Raw genomic sequence first — 19,477 nt, 5'->3', positions numbered from 1 at the left:
CTGCTGTGGGCCCCCATGCTGGCACCAGTTAAAGGCCGACACCAATAAGCCCAGAGTCTCCAGCGCCCCCCCCCCCCCACCCCCTACACACACACATAACCCCCCCCCCCCTCCCTCTGTTCTGAAAGCCCATGTCAATGCATATTTGTTTGCCTTTTATCCCTCCATCAATTGACTCGCTCAGTAGAAAAAGGACAACAGAGACAGACAATGTGCTGGGGGGGGGGGGGGGGGGGTAAAACTATGTCAGCAAAAAATCAACCTCCTGTCACACACAAAGCGAGAGAGAGAGAAGCCGAACAAAAACACAACTTCCATCCAACTTTTGCACTAATTCTAAAGATTTGGAGCTTTATTTTGAAAAGCTGCTATTGCGATACGAGTGCGATAATAAAATAATTTCAAGTAATTTGTTCACAGCGTCTTTGACTAAAAAACAATCAGAATATGAAGTGAGACAAGATGACAACGCACACACACACACACACACACACACACACAGTAAATACTGTGGTTCCTTGAGCCTCCGTCACAGAAAGAAGAATAAAGTGAGAGAAGAAGAGTCCACACACCAGGCGGAGTCCTGGCGGCGTGTTGTTCATCGCCGAAACCTTTTGTCTCCACTGCAGCGTCCCCAACTCGTCCCACGCACAGAGTCCCGCCAGGACCCCACGCACTTCCTGTCACCGCTTTCAAAATAAACTGAGAGGGGGGGGGGGCATAAGACAACACGTGTATGACGTGTATGACCAATGACAGTGTGAGGAATAGAACACACCAGTCTGGAGCATGTGTATATATATATATGTATACATATATATATATGTATGTATATATGTATCTGTATGTATACATATATATATATATATATATAATATATAATAGTATAGTATACATATATATATATATGTATGTATATATGTATCTGTATGTATACATATATATACACATATATATATGTATACATATATATATATATATATATATATATGTATCTATGTTTGTTCACTTTTATAGTCTATAGATTCAAACTAGTGCGGTCCTTAGCTGTGAGGAAACACTGCCATCTGTCACACACACACGCACACACACACACACACACACACACACACACACACACACACACACACACACACACACACACACACACACACACACACACACACGGTTCATGAGGGAACTTCTGTTAACTTCTTAAAGTGCCTCTTCATAGTCAAGCAGCTCAATGAGATCATTTCACGCAGGAGGAGAAACATGACGGATGTGTTTCCTGTGTTGGTGGTTCCTGGATGAGGGTTAGGGGGTTAGGAACCACGAGGCAGGACCAGGTTCATAGACCCTGGTCCTGCCTCCTGACACGGCCCTGCTGACACCTGCTATCATTATTATTGTTGGTCTCATTGCTATTAATTATTAATATTAAGATGTGTTGTTCTACTATTGCATTTATTGTTCATTTTATTATTCTGCTGATGGTAATTCTTTGTTTTCCTTCTTCAAACATGTTTCCATTCCTGTTACCTCTGCTCCTTTTTCTCACCCGTTTTTATTCCCTCCATCACTCTTCTTGCTCTCTCCTTCATCGCTGTACGTCTTTCAGATCTCTCTCTCTCTCAAACACCAAACAGAGAGAGAGGGGGGGGGTCTTTATTTTACCAAAAGGAACCTCCTTCTCCGTCAGTCGCCTCTCACCCTTCAGTCAGTCCCTCAGTCGGCGAGAGGAGAACATCTCACATGAACTCCTCTCAGGCAAAGTTCCTCTCTGCTCTCGGGTCTCCGTCCCGCTCCCTCAGCTGACATCCACATGATGGACGCCGCGCTCCTCTCCAACCTCCCCGAAGCTCTGAGCCCCAACTCCACGGAGGAGCCCGGCTCGGACAGCGGGGAGACGGTCCACTTCGTCGTGCGCTGCGTCATGACCTCGGTCTACATCCTCATCATCACCGTGGGCCTGCTGGGCAACGTCACCCTGCTGAAGATCTTCGTCACCAACAGCGCCATGCGCAGCGTGCCCAACATCTTCATCTCCAGCCTGGCGGCGGGGGACCTGCTGCTGCTGCTCACCTGCGTGCCGGTGGACGCGTTCCGCTTCTTCTCCGAGCAGTGGGTGTTCGGCGAGGCGGCGTGCAAGCTCATCCCCGTCATCCAGCTCACCTCGGTCGGCGTGTCCGTGTTCACGCTCACGGCGCTCAGCGCGGACAGGTAGGACGAGCCCCGCTGACGTCATAAGTGAGTTATGATGACGTGTGTTCATGGGATCGTAAATGTCGGAACATGAGCAGGTGTTTACTCAGGTGATAATTATTATTATCAAAGTGAGTTCGATTCTCTGCAACATGAACATTATTAAGTTCAATTTGAAGGTTGTTTGGATGCCACTTTATACTTTTACTGTGTCAGGTAGAAACCACATATTCATCTCATATGAAGCTGCTCCCACATCTCAGATAAGATACAGATACTGCTTGAACAACCCAGTCTCCAAAAAAAGCGTGAAATGGCTACGTTGGTCCACCGTGATAAACGTAGTCATGTTACGTTTTCCCCCAAAATAACGTTACTATGTTACGTTTCTTTTGGCCCATTCATTTACATTGCTTTGCAAATAGGTCACGTGACTATCAAGTTTCCCGTTAGTGAAAAGAAAAACATGGCGGACGGTCAGCATAATCTCCGTGAAAAACACAATATTTTAAGAAAGCATCAGCATTTGTATGCATTTCGATGGCATTTCTAGCGAGAAGTATGCGTTATTCTTTCATAATCTTCTATCAGAGACTGTAGAAGACCTTCCGTTTATTCGTTTCTGCGAAGATTTGAGTGTCCCTTTGGGAAAGCGTGATTACGCAACGCCTTTAACGGCGCATTATTAAAAAAACACTTCCAGTGGGGGCGTTACCGTAAAGAAGCGTTCAGCCTTAAAGCCACTAATCGCCAAACAAAACAAACTCAAAGCACTCGAATCACATTATGACTTTTTAAACATAAATTCCGTTATTTTTATGAGTTTTCAATGAAAGAATGCATCATTTCCGGGGGTAGGCATGCCCGGGACATCCCGAATTATGGGCAATTTTGATTTGTCCAGCTTTTTGACAGCTCCAGTCCCGACTTCCAATCACAGCCTCCTAAATCAATGACGCGCCTAAAACTCTCGGTTCGAACATTACGTCTTGTTTACATGGGAAAGGGGGGCGGGGCTTCGCCCTCAGAGCGGAGCGTCATTTCTCGCTCCACACGTCTCCTCTTTTTACTGGCCAGGAAAACGGGCGATCTATCCCACGTGGGTCTGGCTCCATTCCATTGGCTCTGACGAATCCATAGAGAGGCGGGACTTATAATTTGCCCGGCAAACGGAGAGATTTGAGCTGCATTGCTTCCACTGTGCGTGAAGTGGCCGTGAGGCCTCCACTAAAGTCTCTCTCTATTTGTTCTGCTTTACTCAATAAAAGTAAAACCTTTACAGATATACTGTCCACACACTAGGCTAACATAATGGAGACTTCCAGGCTTCGTCCTTTATGTTTTATGGGGATAAAGCCCCTGTAAGTAGTTTTTTCCCAAGCAAATCTGAGTTTCTTCTTTTTTTGTGTGTCCCATACAAATATCAAAATATATATACTGATTTTCACATCCAAACACACTCACTTATGTTCCCTTTTATCATGACAACAAGAAATTTCAAGATAAACCTTTTGCTTTCATAAATCATACAGTTTTAGTGTGTAAATGCCCAGCAGTGTACGGTCCGGGGGCCCCTATCGGGCCACTTGTTAGATGGGTTTGATGGGTTACCGACTAAAATATATGCCCCCACCCCCTAACTTGATTTAGGTCTGTTGCCTCAGGGTAACTTGTAAATATAATAAGTCAAACAAGCAATGTAAGCATTAAGAAAGTAGTGCATTTTGAGCACATTAACCACAAATGGATTCAAACATAAATTCAAAAATATTAAACAAAGAAATTAAATGACCAACACTGTATGTACAAAATCCACATACAAAACATGTAAACTTAAAGGGCTTGTTTGTGTCAAATTTTATGGCATACACATTCAACTGGCCTACAATAACCTGAAGAATGTCTTAAAATACTGAAGGGGGGGACATGATATCATTAGAAATGTTATGCCAGAGGGAGCACAGAATGTATTGTGGGGTGTTCAACAAGGAGGATTTTCAACCTCTACTATGTCTCCATCCTCATCTTGATCGACAGACTCACTGTCACTATCATCAGACATGCGTTATCCTAGTTTTAGTGTGTAAATGCAATTTCCAGCATGAGACCTAAAAAACGCCTACAGGAATAAAAGGGTTAAACCAGATACAACTTGCTTGTTTGACTTATTTGACTTATTATATTTACAAGTTTCCCTGAGGCAGTTAGGGGGTGGGGGCATAAATTTTAGTCAGTAACCCATCCAACCCATCTTAAAACTCAGTCGAAGGAGTCTAACGCCGGAGTCACAGGGTGCAACAAAACTCTGTAGTGAAAAAAGTGAAGGCCGAGGCATGCTGGGTGAGGTGCGATCCCGGCCCTTTTGGGACAGTGTTGTGCCTGAACGCGTTCATGAACTTGTTGATATTTTGGGCGAACGTGAACTGAACGTACTGTATTAATGCCCGATGAACGTCACTGTTCTCGTTCATTCTGGTGTCTATGAACGGCGCGTTCGTTCAGCTTAACACCGTTCAATGGGGTACCAGATTTCTATAGAAAACACACCATAAACGCGCATTAATAAGTGTAGCAAAGAGGCGGCGTATAATAATTTTAAAGAGTTTATGAAGTTACTGACAAGGTCGGTGAGGATGGGAGGAATCTGACCTTTCTTTGCAAACATTTGCACCTTAATGATTACTGTCCTGTTTTTCTTTTAATAATTCCTTATTTAAAAAAGACCATTTAAGCAGCATGTGTTTGAGAATGTAGTGTAGGGGTAAACTCTGCAACTGCTGCTAGTGTGGAGTGAATAGACAGCAACATTAAAGCAACAAAGGGGAAATGCTGTCCCCTCAATGCTAATGTAAACCCTGGTTGGATAAGGATTCAAATTGGATAAGAAGATTAAATCTGATGCATCGCTTCAGTGTTAAAACTGATAAAATAATTGCTGTCTGTGGTTCTGGGCTGTGGCAATAATTTAAAAAAAAAATAGCTCGCAGCAACGTATGGAAAAAAAGAACTGAACTAGTTCATTTTTAAAATTTGTAAACTAAACTTTGAACTAGTTAATGTAGAAAGTAAACTTTCCCAACACTGGCTATAGGACCCCGGAAGATGATGAACTATGCCTGGGAAGGGCGAAGCCATGCCGGTACGAGCATGATGTGCAAATTAGTCGTCAGATCAAAGTATAGTAGTGATAGACTAATCGAACCATCTAACAAGTGGCCCGATAGGGGCCCCCGGACCGTACACTGCTGGGCATTTACACACTAAAACTGTATGATTTATGAAAGCAAAAGGTTTATCTTGAAATTTCTTGTTGTCATGATAAAAGGGAACATAAGTGAGTGTGTTTGGATGTGAAAATCAGTATATATATTTTGATATTTGTATGGGACACACAAAAAAAGAAGAAACTCAGATTTGCTTGGGAAAAAACTACTTACAGGGGCTTTATCCCCATAAAACATAAAGGACGAAGCCTGGAAGTCTCCATTATGTTAGCCTAGTGTGTGGACAGTATATCTGTAAAGGTTTTACTTTTATTGAGTAAAGCAGAACAAATAGAGAGAGACTTTAGTGGAGGCCTCACGGCCACTTCACGCACAGTGGAAGCAATGCAGCTCAAATCTCTCCGTTTGCCGGGCAAATTATAAGTCCCGCCTCTCTATGGATTCGTCAGAGCCAATGGAATGGAGCCAGACCCACGTGGGATAGATCGCCCGTTTTCCTGGCCAGTAAAAAGAGGAGACGTGTGGAGCGAGAAATGACGCTCCGCTCTGAGGGCGAAGCCCCGCCCCCCTTTCCCATGTAAACAAGACGTAATGTTCGAACCGAGAGTTTTAGGCGCGTCATTGATTTAGGAGGCTGTGATTGGAAGTCGGGACTGGAGCTGTCAAAAAGCTGGACAAATCAAAATTGCCCATAATTCGGGATGTCCCGGGCATGCCTACCCCCGGAAATGATGCATTCTTTCATTGAAAACTCATAAAAATAACGGAATTTATGTTTAAAAAGTCATAATGTGATTCGAGTGCTTTGAGTTTGTTTTGTTTGGCGATTAGTGGCTTTAAGGCTGAACGCTTCTTTACGGTAACGCCCCCACTGGAAGTGTTTTTTTAATAATGCGCCGTTAAAGGCGTTGCGTAATCACGCTTTCCCAAAGGGACACTCAAATCTTCGCAGAAACGAATAAACGGAAGGTCTTCTACAGTCTCTGATAGAAGATTATGAAAGAATAACGCATACTTCTCGCTAGAAATGCCATCGAAATGCATACAAATGCTGATGCTTTCTTAAAATATTGTGTTTTTCACGGAGATTATGCTGACCGTCCGCCATGTTTTTCTTTTCACTAACGGGAAACTTGATAGTCACGTGACCTATTTGCAAAGCAATGTAAATGAATGGGCCAAAAGAAACGTAACATAGTAACGTTATTTTGGGGGAAAACGTAACATGACTACGTTTATCACGGTGGACCAACGTAGCCATTTCACGCTTTTTTTGGAGACTGGGTTGGCTTGAAATGCACTTATTGTTGGTCCCTTTGGATAAAAGCGTCACGCGTGACGTGTGATGACAGTTCTCTGATCATTGAGGTGTTTAAAGCTCTATACTTTCATATCATATTGTTGCCTTCAGAGAGGCTCAGTGCACACAGTGACAACATCAGCTGCTCCTGCTGGCAGTAATGCTCTCACAGTGAGGAACACCTGATGCTCTCATGGTGAGGAACACCTGATGCTCTCATGGTGAGGAACACCTGATGCTCTCACAGTGAGGAACACCTGCTGCTCTCACAGTGAGGAACACCTGCTGCTCTCACAGTGAGGAACACCTGATGCTCTCACGGTGAGGAACACCTGATGCTCTCACGGTGAGGAACACCTGATGCTCTCACGGTGAGGAACACCTGATGCTCTCATGGTGAGGAACACCTGATGCTCTCACGGTGAGGAACACCTGATGCTCTCACGGTGAGGAACACCTGATGCTCTCACGGTGAGGAACACCTGCTGCTCTCACAGTGAGGAACACCTGATGCTCTCACGGTGAGGAACACCTGATGCTCTCACGGTGAGGAACACCTGATGCTCTCACGGTGAGGAACACCTGATGCTCTCACAGTGAGGAACACCTGATGCTCTCACAGTGAGGAACACCTGATGCTCTCACAGTGAGGAACACCTGATGCTCTCACAGTGAGGAACACCTGATGCTCTCACAGTGAGGAACACCTGATGCTCTCATAGTGAGGAACACCTGATGCTCTCATGGTGAGGAACACCTGATGCTCTCACAGTGAGGAACACCTGATGCTCTCACGGTGAGGAACACCTGATGCTCTCACGGTGAGGAACACCTGATGCTCTCACAGTGAGGAACACCTGATGCTCTCACGGTGAGGAACACCTGATGCTCTCACGGTGAGAAGTGGTCTTCGGGGGTCTAGAGTCTCTGCTGCGTGGTTATTGCTGCTGGAGCGCAGGAGACATAAAGGCCTTTGTATGGATGAAGAGAAAACAACAGAGCAGGACGTTATTCACTCAGTGGGTGGGAGATGATTTCATATCGTCCTTAAAGCAGTGAAGACATTTGAAAAGGACAAAGGTGAGGGTACCCTCAGATTATGAGGACAGTGGGGACATTTATTTAGACAGGTGTACTGTCCTCCCTTCTTCACATGGACATGTCTAAAGGCTGAATGTGAGAGTGTGTGGTTTATAGAGTTATAATAAAGCTTCAGGTTTCTCACGTGAATAGAAGTGCAGCTCACTCATGGCATCAATCATTTATAATAGCTGTCATGTTTAAAGACCTCCGTCTGTCCAGTCAGTGCAGAGTGTGTGTGTGTGTGTGTGTGTGTTTCCACTAGAGACAGACTGGATGAGGGAGAGTTGGAAAGAGGATGAAGAAGAGGTAGTGTTCAACTCCATGAATAACAATGTTTCGATGTTTCATTGAAGATGTCTGAAGGTTCCACAGAGGGGGGAGGGGGGGGGGGGGCAGTGAAGGTCACATGGATGTTTATGCATCGCCGTGTGAATACATGAATGAACACAGCAGCGATGGTGACGTCGGCGGTTTGACTTCCGAGGACTTCCATTTTGGAGCCGGAACCCGGTGCTCTTGACCAATCGGTGGGCTCCACAGCGATCAGGTGTTAATGGACTTTATGCTCACATCAGCATACAGAGCCTCAGTGTGTGAGGCGCCCTGCGCTGTCATGTGACTCCAATGCCCCCCCCCCCCCCCCCCCGCCTAAAGCGGAGACGTGTCATGTGAGTCTGAAGTAAAGATATATAATATCACAGATAATATTACGATAACGAGCAAAGTAAGACAACAGAAGAAGAAACAGGGAGAATAGAAAAGAAGTAACTCAGAAGGTGACATGTTGACCCTCAGAGATGCAACCTGAGGGAGGAAGAGGCAGCCCGTGCAGTGTGTAGATATATCTAATTCATGGTGGGGGGGTTAGGAAGAGTCACCGAAAAAATACAATGTGGTTAAAATGTCTGTTTCAATGCTGGATATTTCTGATTTGGGGCGGTTTCATAGCCGGCCTGCCACGTGCATGCTGGGAGCAAGAGAGTGATGATGCATTCAGGTCTGGACGCTGGTCTGGACCCGAGTGCTGAAGGTTCACGTGTGTCTCCTGCAGTGGAGGTAAAGGTCAACCTTCACTTGAAGTGTCCCACTTCAGCACCACATCTCCAAGCTCCAGTGCTCTACGTCCTCCTGAGGGACGTCCAGATGTTAGAGACAGGGCACAGCGTTCCAGAACCGCTCGTGATGAAGTGCTTTCTGATGTGAGTGGACCTTTGCATCATGCTGTCCCCCCCCCCTCCACCCCCTGCTGTTACTGGACACTGTGCACGCTCCCAGGAGGACGGGGGACGGAGTGAAGGAGCGGTTCGTGGAAGCTGCCACTCCGTCCACCTAAAGCGCTGTTTGATCCGCCCGTTACCGGGAAGCTCGTTTCCTCGTGGCACGGAACCGGGTCAGCGATCCGGAGCCTGATGGCCTCTAATGAGCCCCTAACGAGCCGCCCGAAGGTCCTCCAACAAGCTCCACCAGGCTAATGGCTAATGACCGTAATTAGCGGAGTGGTTGCTGGAGCCCAAATCACTTCCTGTCGAGATGATGCACACAAACAGAGGAGCTGGAGGCTGGGGGGCCGGACCGGGACCACATGACGAAACACCACGCTCCGAGGAGTCGGTTGGTTTTCAAACTGGGATTTCCAGGACATCTGTTCCACAGACGTTGTCATGGAGACGTCACCCACTGGATTCAAACCTGTTTGGTAGAGCTTCGTCTGTGGTGGAGAGATTACATCATCTAACCAGACGGTGGTCCATCTCTCCACACCATCCATCCTCCTGTTTGGAAATGAGATTTTCCCCCAGCTGCGTCCGTGTTGACAGCAGGAGGAAACGCACTGTGCTCCCCACAGGGATGTGTGAGATGGCTTATAGTGGGGGGGTAAAGGGTTGTGTGAGGAGAGATCAAAGGTCACACAGGACAGAAAATCAACAAGTGGAATGAGTGAGAGGAAAGCAGGAGGGAATGAAACGACACTCATCAGGACTCCCGCCTTCATCCTGATGCTTTCTCCTCATTTCAGAGGAGGGTTATTTCCCCTCTGGCTGGGTTCCGTTTCGCCCCCTGGGACATGGTGTCCTCAGCATGTCCCGTCCACTTCCCGACTGACCGGATCAGCGTTTCTGTAGCTGATGGCAGATTACTCACAGAGTCCATGCACCTACAGGGATGTGGCAGAACCACAGCCCTGGATGTCTGTCCCCATGGGGACACTTTGCTTATTGTAAAATGTGTCCCTCTTGTGCACCAGAACACTTTGACCTGGGACGCGTTAAACAATGTGTCTGAACTAAGGAAGCCATGTCCGGCGTGTTTAGTGACCCTTCACTGGCCGTCTTTATTATTTATTTATTTTATACATTTTATTTATTTATTTTATAAAGTTTTTATCAGGTAGATATTGAGTCACATGACTCAAGATTACATTTTGCTTCTTTGGCCTCAGGTTTGAGTCCATTTGGACCATTTTGTCTCCTTTTGCTCTGCTGTCCTCAGCTTCCTGTCATGTGTCACATGTCACGCCGCTGAGGATGGAAAGCTGAGACTGTAGCGCTGTGTGTGTGTGTGTGTGTGTGCGTGCGTGCGTGCGTGCGTGCGTGCGTGCGTGCGTGCGTGCGTGCGCGTGCGTGCGTGCGTGTGTGTGTGTGTGCGTGCGTGTGTGTGTGTGTGTGTGTGTGTGTGTGTGTGTGCGTGCGTGCGTGTGTGTGTGTGTGTGTGTGTGTGTGAGAATGAATGTGAAGCATCCGTGTCGGCTTTCCTTGAATAAATAGCAGCTGGAGGAGCCTGGAGTCCACCAGGTGTGATTAATAAAAGCTTTTCACTCTTTTGTTGTTTCTGTGATGTTTTCATCAAATGGAATGAATCTGCATCCGTGCACCTGTTCAACGTGGGCTCCTAAAATCTACGTGTTCATTATTATTGCTTTATTTACAGACTGCGTAGTGTAGTGTGAGGACCAAGATTACTGAACGGCATGCTGGGTAAATTAGGTACCTGTATTATAATGTATGTATTATAATGTGTACAGTTACAAAGTTACTCAAAGTCTTATTTTGCAGTTTCCTCCTTCGACAAAACTACATTTACACGCTAAAAAGAAAAGAGACACATGAATGGAATTAGCATGAGTGCACCATGCGTTGTGACGTAGCAGCATTGGTGGAGCATCACGTGCACACGTTTCTGTTCCTTCAGTCAATAATGTGTCAATAAGAAGCACATCGGCGTCACCAGGAACACCCGTTGCTATGGATACAGCTTACTTCACGTCAGCAGGAGCCAAGTCGATGCTGGTGTCTGAGGGCGTTGGAGCTCAGGGTCTCATTTAGTCCAACAGAAGAGGAGATGATCAGGGTTCACCTGAGGACGTCTTCTGCGTCTCCATCAGACGGCAGAGGACCAGACGCAGCTTCAGGACCGACCGACAGGACTTTGACCCAAGAGACCGCCGTCCATTTGACTTACACTACTTTACTTCAGTCAGCAGGTCCATGGCCTTAAAGTACAGCAAAGCTAAAGTAGACCTATGGTGGGATTTTATTTTGAAAGTAGACCTATGGTCGGAGTTTATTTTGAAACTATCTAGCTGACATGAGCCCAAAAGTGGCAGAAAGGTGATTGTAAAGCGTCGTAGTCCGATGAAGCTTCTGAGAATTTGTTGAAATAATCTGGTTCAACCGATATTACATTTATATTCTGTTACTTTAATGGACTTCCTGGCTCATGTTCAGTATTTTGTTGTCTTTATTTTGAAGGAATCAGTAGTAAATGAATGTGTTTTGCAGGAGACATTTCTTAAATACGAGATCTGAAAAAGATGATTATGACCTTTCTCTGATGTTTATGATCTAAAGTCGGGATTTTGAGTCGAATGAATAGATGAAATCTTGAATGTTTACAGGAGACAAAATGCAGACTCAATGAAAAGGATGTTTTCTATTTTAGTATCAAACAATGAATGAATAAAGAATTAACTGTTTTACATTCTGAAGGTTGCAGACGCTGGAACTGCATGACATAAATAATCAATAAGTTGTTCAATAAAACCCTGGTGTGGTACAAGGCATGAAGGACAGGTTCATGAGGCTCGCTGTGTTCTGTGTTCTTTACCTTTCCTTCAGGGTGAGGAGCAGATAGACAGTTTTACCCTTTGGACTGATGAAGGCATCATGCACCTTTCGTTCCTCTCACTTCTCTGACTGGAACTTATTTCCGAGTCTCTTTCATCTTCCTGCAGACGGACACCTCCATGAAGGGAGGAGACGTGGAGGATTGTAGTCACTTCACAGTCTGACCGTCATTAACCATTTATAGGAATTAGAATCAGATCTGAACTGAAGATCCTTTTTATTGAAAGAACGACTCTATTGGAGAGTTCCACTCATGAAGGACGTGTGACAGACAGCTGAGAACCTTCTAGACCTGGACTGCTCGCTGTGTGAGGAAGTTCTACAGCAGCTCCATGTTGCTTGTTACCAGTAGTTATGGTCAGATTCAATGCTTCCTGTCTGTGACTATTTGGTTTGTCTGAGATGAAGCAGTCATTTCATAACATAAGATGTGATATGCTACACGTGCCTTCAGGGAGAAGACTTACAACGAGGTGCACCCAGCAGCAATGCATCATGGGATGTACACAATGTTCCTCTAGTGTCAAACCACATGAGGACAGAGCTCGTTCTTCATGGTTTGTGTGAAGCTGTTTCCACCTTGTGTTTGTAGCTCCACTCATTTAAAGTAAAGGGTCCATTTCTCCTCCATCTATCATCTCTCCTCCATCTCTCCTCCATCTACCATCTCTCCTCCATCTACCATCTCTCCTCCATCTATCATCTCTCCTCCATCTATCATCTCTCCTCCATCTATCATCTCTCCTCCATCTCTCCTCCATCTACCATCTCTCCTCCATCTACCATCTCTCCTCCATCTATCATCTCTCCTCCATCTATCATCTCTCCTCCATCTATCATCTCTCCTCCATCTCTCCTCCATCTACCATCTCTCCTCCATCTATCATCTCTCCTCCATCTATCATCTCTCCTCCATCTATCATCTCTCCTCCATCTCTCCTCCATCTACCATCTCTCCTCCATCTACCATCTCTCCTCCATCTATCATCTCTCCTCCATCTATCATCTCTCCTCCATCTCTTCTCCATCTATCATCTCTCCTCCATCTATCATCTCTCCTCCATCTCTCCTCCATCTCTTCTCCATCTATCATATCTCCTCCATCTACCATCTCTCCTCCATCCATCTCATTGAACAAATACCCTGCCTGTAGGGAGAAGCTCTGTGTCTATTCGAATGTGAACATTGGAGTAAAAGTTCAATTTGGGCGTAGAGTTTGTATGAATCATCTGTCTGATGGAGGTCTCTCCGTCAGGTACAAGGCCATCGTTAACCCCATGGACATCCAGACGTCCAGCGCCGTGTTCTGGACCTGCCTGAAGGCCGTGTCCATCTGGCTGCTGTCTGTCCTGCTGGCTGTCCCCGAGGCTGTCTTCTCCCAGGTCGTCTCCATGCAGGTACACTACGTACTCCTGATGTACTCCTGTAGTACTACAGTGGTACTCCTGAGGTACTCTTGTAGTACTACAGAGCTGCTCTTTATTGAATAAGAATTCACTCAGTGTTTAAAGAAGTTTAACATTTTGATTCTAATCCTCCGACTTTTTATTCCTTCACTCTCATCATTCCTCTCTCCTTCCTCCTTGTTTCCTCTCTCCTGATGCCCCCCCCCCCCCCCCCCCCCCTCAGGGTCAAAGAGACTTCTCTAACGTCACCTTCGTGAACTGCGTCCCCTACCCGCTGTCCAACCAGATGCACCCTAAGATTCACTCGGTGATGATCTTCCTGGTTTACTTCCTGGTTCCTCTGACCATCATCTCCATGTTTTATTACCACATCGCACGCACGCTCATCCAGAGCGCGCACGACATGCCGGGGGAGGTCAGCGAACACACCAAGAGACAGGTGAGCGGAGGATGAACGGATGAATGGATGATTCATGCATGAGACCCTGGAAGTCTCTCATGTGAAGTTAAACGTTTTTAGGGTTTTACTACAAAGAATTCTGCTCACATTCAAACCTGAAAATAGATAAAAGGGAAACTTTGTTCTTTTTCAGTCTAACAGGGAATCGACTCCAAAGCTTTTTGCACCTTCACAGACCTTCATGACTCCATCAGCCACGAGGGAGGCGTAGTCCAGTAATCACTTTACACCAGCTGGAGCTTCTTCAGGGGGGGGGGGGTTATGATGGACGTGATCCATGTCGCAGCAGCAGCTTGGAATCTCTGCTTACTAATATATTACATTGTATATATATATGTACACGTATTTATATATACAGGACTGTCTCTGAAAATTAGAATATTGTGATAAAGTTCTTTATTTTCTGTAATGCAATTAAAAAAACAAAAATGTGATGCATTCTGGATTCATTACAAATCAACTGAAATATTGCAAGCCTTTTATTCTTTTAATATTGCTGATTATGACTTACAGCTTAAGAAAACTCAAATATCAGAATATCATGAAAAAGTATACTAGTAGGGTATTCAACTAATCACTTGAATCGTCTAATTAACTCAAAACACCTGCAAGGGTGTTTCCAGAATGCATGACATTTTTGTTTTTTTAATTGCATTACAGAAAATAAAGAACTTTATCACAATATTCTAATTTTCTGAGACAGTCCTGTATGTATACATGTACATATTCAGCAGCTGAAGGGTTAAACATCCTCCCCCAGGTGCTCCTTGTGGTCTCAGTACGTCCTTCATGCTTCCTCCATACGTCCTCAGTACCTACTCAGTATGTCCTCAGCACGGTGGGTCTCACGCATAAGAAACCACGAATAGATGCAGAAGAGAGGAGGGACGTCGGTACTGGTCTCTGGAGGACAGTACTGGTCTCTGGTCCTGGTCTAACACGGAGGTCAGCAGGTTGGATGAGGACTCACAGAAGCACTTAGAGGAACCTTGTTGACATTTGTCCTTGTGTTTGGGTCCTGACGTCAGCAGAAGGCTGACCTGAGGGGAGCGTGCACCAGGGACATAATTGACCTTTTCCGCATGTCTCTGGGAATCTCCGAGCTTCCGCCTGACAAGGCCGGACTCCTTGTACCAGATGGTTCGATATTTCAACATGATTCCAGACACCCCGCCTCCACGTTTCCTTCCATTTCGTCATGAGACATTACCAGGAAGCTGCAGGCTTCTCAAACCTTGAATCCCGGCGGGTCTCAAACCTTCGCTCCTCTCAAGCGTGATCACATTTCCCCACTAAAATAAGTGTGAAGACGTTGTAGCGTTGAACGATTCGTGCCTGATGGATTTTAGAGCCGCAGAGAAAAGGTTTTTTAGCATTTATCTGATGTCCCATCTGTCCAAACCTCCTCAGTGGTTCTGTAGGTCCAGACTATATGAAGTGATGAAGGCGCATATATACATAGGTCCCTACATTATATATACACACAGTATGTATATAATGACAATGATGCAGCACCCATCTCCTGTCCTGATCCTCCCTGGTTGTGTCTCTTTGTCTCCGTCCTGCAGATGGAGACGAGGAAGCGTCTGGCTAAGATCGTGCTGGTGTTCGTAGGCCTCTTCGCCCTCTGCTGGTTCCCCAACCACGTGCTCTACATGTACCGCTCCTTCCACTACCAGCAGATGGACCTGTCTCTGGCTCACCTGGTCATCACCCTGGTGTCCCGGGTCCTCAGCTTCTCCTCGTCCTGCGTCAACCCCTTCGCCCTCTACCTGCTGAGCGAGAGCTTCCGCAGGCACTTCAACAGGTTGGACCTCGTCTCTCCGGGTCTCGCTCTAACCTCCACCGCGTCCAATAGTAACGAGGGACATGCAAACATTTCTTATAGAACTAGGCGGATGTTTTTTCTTTATTATTCTGTCCTCTCGCTACCTGTGCCGTTACTTTGGCTAGCTAGCTAGCTAGCTAACTAGCTACGTGGTTTCAAACAAACTGAAACAGAAGGAAATAAGACATTTGCTTGGGACTATTTTCCGCTGCGGATTGATTCACGTTTACCTGCTTCACCTTTATTTGAACTTTGACCAATGAGTCTTTGAGAACGTGTCCTTCTTTAATGTACATACATATTAATTTAATTAATGAACTAAGTAAAAACAGGCTGCAGCAGCTTTGGATCTGATTGGACATCTCTGGTCAGCTGGTATATAAACAGCTAATGAACCAGCCAATAAATCTGATTTATAAATTAAACATATAATGACAAAACTCTCCTTGCCATTTATCTTAAAGAGATAGAAATAGATATAAAATACCTTTAATTACTTCATAATTACATATTTTCACCCTTTTGAAGAAGATGAGTTGGATCCAAAGCTCCTGTTCATTGTCACCATGGAGGCAGATAATAATCCCAAATCCAATCAAAAGCGTCTTTTAAAAGGTAAAAACCAAAGCAGATTGAACCGGAGCCACATGTTTGTGACAGGAAGCGTTTTCTCCTGATGACCTTAAGGAGGAAGGCTGGGACCACCTTGGCTGTGATGTGAACGTGATGGAGGACGGAGATATGGATCGGGCTGCTGTAGATGTTTGATTCTTTGGGTAAAGGTCGTAGACCAGAAGGTTTGTTGGAATGAATCGAGGATGAAGGCAGTCGTGGCTTCGTCATTTCATAAATCTCCTTCTGTGTCGCTAAACGTGATGGAAACGCTCTTCCTCCCTCTGGCACAGTCCTCTAAAACAGCTGCTAGGAGGCATAGCCGGGAGCACGGAGGACACGGAGGACACGGAGGACACGGAGGACACGGAGGACACGTTAGACGTGTCTTCAGGAAGCGATTACAGCCAAGCTGTTGTTGGATTTATTCCTCATTACTCAGGAGGAACTTTCAAATACGGATTTCCACAAAGGCGGTAAACGTTGAGCCTTCAGCAGCAGGACGAGCTGGTGAACCAGTTAACCGTGATGTCCTCGTGTCTCTGGGACTTTGTGGAAGGCTCAGACCGGAGCTGCAACGTCCTTCTGGCTGCCTCAAACATTGGTTTCATTCATTTAATGATCTGCAAACGATGTTCCTCATTAATCCGCTTTGTTTCAGCTGATGTTCGTGTGAAGCTTCAATGATCTTTTTAATGAGCTTCTACCGGCGTCGTCATAGGACGTTAACACAGAGTTTATGTCTTTTATTAATGGAACTCGGGGGAAACTCGGAGTCAACGGGAGAAGTTAAAAGGCACACAAATATGAACCCAAGAAAATGATAAGATCAACTTTAACAAATGATGACTTATTTTCTCAACACATTTTGACTTTATTGAAGATGGAGGCGGAAATAAGGCGGAAAGTCAAGTTATTATTAATCATAACTCTTAACTAAGATATCGGTATTTCCCAAATGCAGTTTGCATTCACTCACTGTGTACTTCCTCACAGTCTATTTCAGCCTCCACTGGGTGCCGTTCTGAGTTATTAACCTTTAATGACCTTTGCAGCACCAAATTAGCGCAGCACAAAGACCCCGTGTCTCAAATGTTCACCGCAGTGGAAACCAGTAAGAAAATGTAATAATGGAAACTTGGAGTGAAGCAGAGAATGTTCTTTTCCTCCCGCTGCTTTATTGTTATTTTTGCTTTAACAGCACCTCATAATTGCATGTGCAGCATTTCTGTAAATATTTAGTTGAACTGAATCTAAAGAAGTGCATTAGTTACGGGGTCACAGCTCTTCCTTCTTCTTCTGCTTCCTCTTCAGTCAGCTGCGATGTGGTCAAGGCTCGCGGCCCGAGCGCCACGCCAGCTACATGCACAGCACCTCCCACATCCGCCTCACCTCCATCAAGAAGACCACGCCCACCGCCGCCATCGTCGCTCCGCCAGTCAACGGCGGCCCCGGCAGACAGGAAGTGGCTCTCTGAGGCTTCTCCATTGCTCCAGTCGCTCCTTTCACTCCTTCTTCTTCATATTCATCCTTAACTCGGCAACCAGAACCAAAGGTTCCTCTCGGGAATGTGTGCGTGAGTTTGGACGGCAGCGTGAGCGGCGAGAAGCCGGACGGACGCGTTTCCTGTTTGTGCTGGAAGCGAGTTGGAAGTCCATCGAGTCCAGGACAGAGAGGACAGACGTCCTGTCCACAGCTCGACTGTCTAGATCCACAGAGGTGTCAACGGGGACGGAGGGACAGAGGGACGTCCACCTCTTACCCGGGGACCTCTGGTAGACCGCCTGGGAGCGTTGGGGGAGTTGACCTTTGACCCCTGCCTGTCCGCTGTCCGTGTTGTTCAGTCAGAAGCATGTGACCCGGTGTAAAGGACCTCAGGATGTATCTGGGCTCTTTGCAGACACTCACTGAAGGGAATGCAACCGGGTGTGAATGTATCTGAATAGATTTCACTCAGCCAAAAAACAGGGAGGGGGGGGGGGCTGTAATTTGGCACCAATGTCAGGAAAGCTGCATTTTCCTTCTGTATTTAAAACAGAAAGGCATTTTATTCTCCACATTAGTTGTATCTGTGCATGAGCATGAATGAAGGAACTCTGTAGTTTGGCTTTATAGGATCATAGACGATGTTTCCCCCTCATTATGAGATATATTACTCCTGCCCCCGCCTGCTTCCAACAAAAGCCTATCAATAATAATCCATCATATTCATGAGATTTACATAATGTGGGAGAAATGAAAGGGAAGCAAGCAGTGGAGTCTTAAATGGAAGATGAAGATGAGATGTGTTGGATTCGTTGGAGATCTCTCGCAGGGGGAAGGAGGTTGTTTTTGTTGATGTGGTCGTCATGGAGACGGTCAGGGTCTCTGGGCCAATGATTGATGATTTGGGACTGATTGCAGATCCAGTGAGTGTCTTTTCACCAGTGTTCTGATGTCCAATTGGTATTGAGGACGGCCCGAAGGTTTGAGGGAATCAATTGTCACCAGGAACAAAAATGTCCCCATGCGAGGAAACACTGCGTCCTCCCCCAACCTCACTGACCATGAAGGCTGTTTGTCTTTAGCAACAAAAAGGCAGGACACGCTGCGGGGCAGACTAACTCCTGGGTGTCAATCCAGCCGCTTTAATTGGCCAATCAGTGTGTAAGTGGGTGTCAAAGTGTCCTCATGCTCTTCTTGGGGGTCGCCATTATCTCCACAGTAGACATCTGCGTGTGTTTGGCTGTGACAGGCTGAATAGAAGAGGAAGTGAGATGGACGCAATGATCCTCACTCGTCCATCCATGCATAATTCAACATTTCATTTAATAAATACTCCTATTAATGTGGTGATGAAGTGGTGAAGTTGCATGTTGATATCTACTCTTTCATTCAATAAATGCTCCTCTTAATGTGGTGATGAAGTGGTGAAGTTTCATGCTGATATCTACTCTTTCATTCAATAAATGCTCTTTTTAACATAATGATGAAGTGGTGAAGATTCATGCTGATATCTACTCTTTCATTTAATAAATGCTCGTCTTTACGTGGTGATGAAGTGGTGAGGTTTCATGCTGATATCTACTCTTTCATTCAATAAATGCTCGTTTTAACGTAATGATGAAGTGGTGAAGTTTCATGCTGATATCTACTATTTTATTCAATAAATGCTCGTTTTAACGTAATGATGAAGTGGTGAAGTTTCATGTTGATATCTACTATTTTATTCAATAAATGCTCATCTTAACGTGGTGATGAAGTGGTGAAGTTTCAT

At 45.6% G+C, this 19,477-nt stretch overlaps 1 protein-coding gene across 1 annotated transcript; it reads left to right on the top strand.

Moving 5' to 3' along the window:
- The first annotated feature begins 1,295 nt into the window (after positions 1 to 1,295).
- Positions 1,296 to 18,175, top strand: nmbr (neuromedin B receptor). Its single transcript, XM_037448613.2, has 5 exons — positions 1,296 to 2,202; positions 13,171 to 13,312; positions 13,545 to 13,760; positions 15,350 to 15,588; positions 17,536 to 18,175. The coding sequence occupies exons 1-5, from the start codon at positions 1,805 to 1,807 to the stop codon at positions 17,696 to 17,698; spliced, it is 1,158 nt and encodes a 385-aa protein (XP_037304510.1). The 5' UTR covers positions 1,296 to 1,804; the 3' UTR covers positions 17,699 to 18,175.
- Positions 18,176 to 19,477: the final 1,302 nt, after the last annotated feature.

Source organism: Pungitius pungitius, chromosome 20, assembly GCF_949316345.1.
Source record: "Pungitius pungitius chromosome 20, fPunPun2.1, whole genome shotgun sequence".
In the NCBI taxonomy this organism is placed as follows: Eukaryota; Metazoa; Chordata; class Actinopteri; order Perciformes; family Gasterosteidae; genus Pungitius; species Pungitius pungitius.
This window is presented reverse-complemented; position numbering and strand designations above follow the sequence as displayed.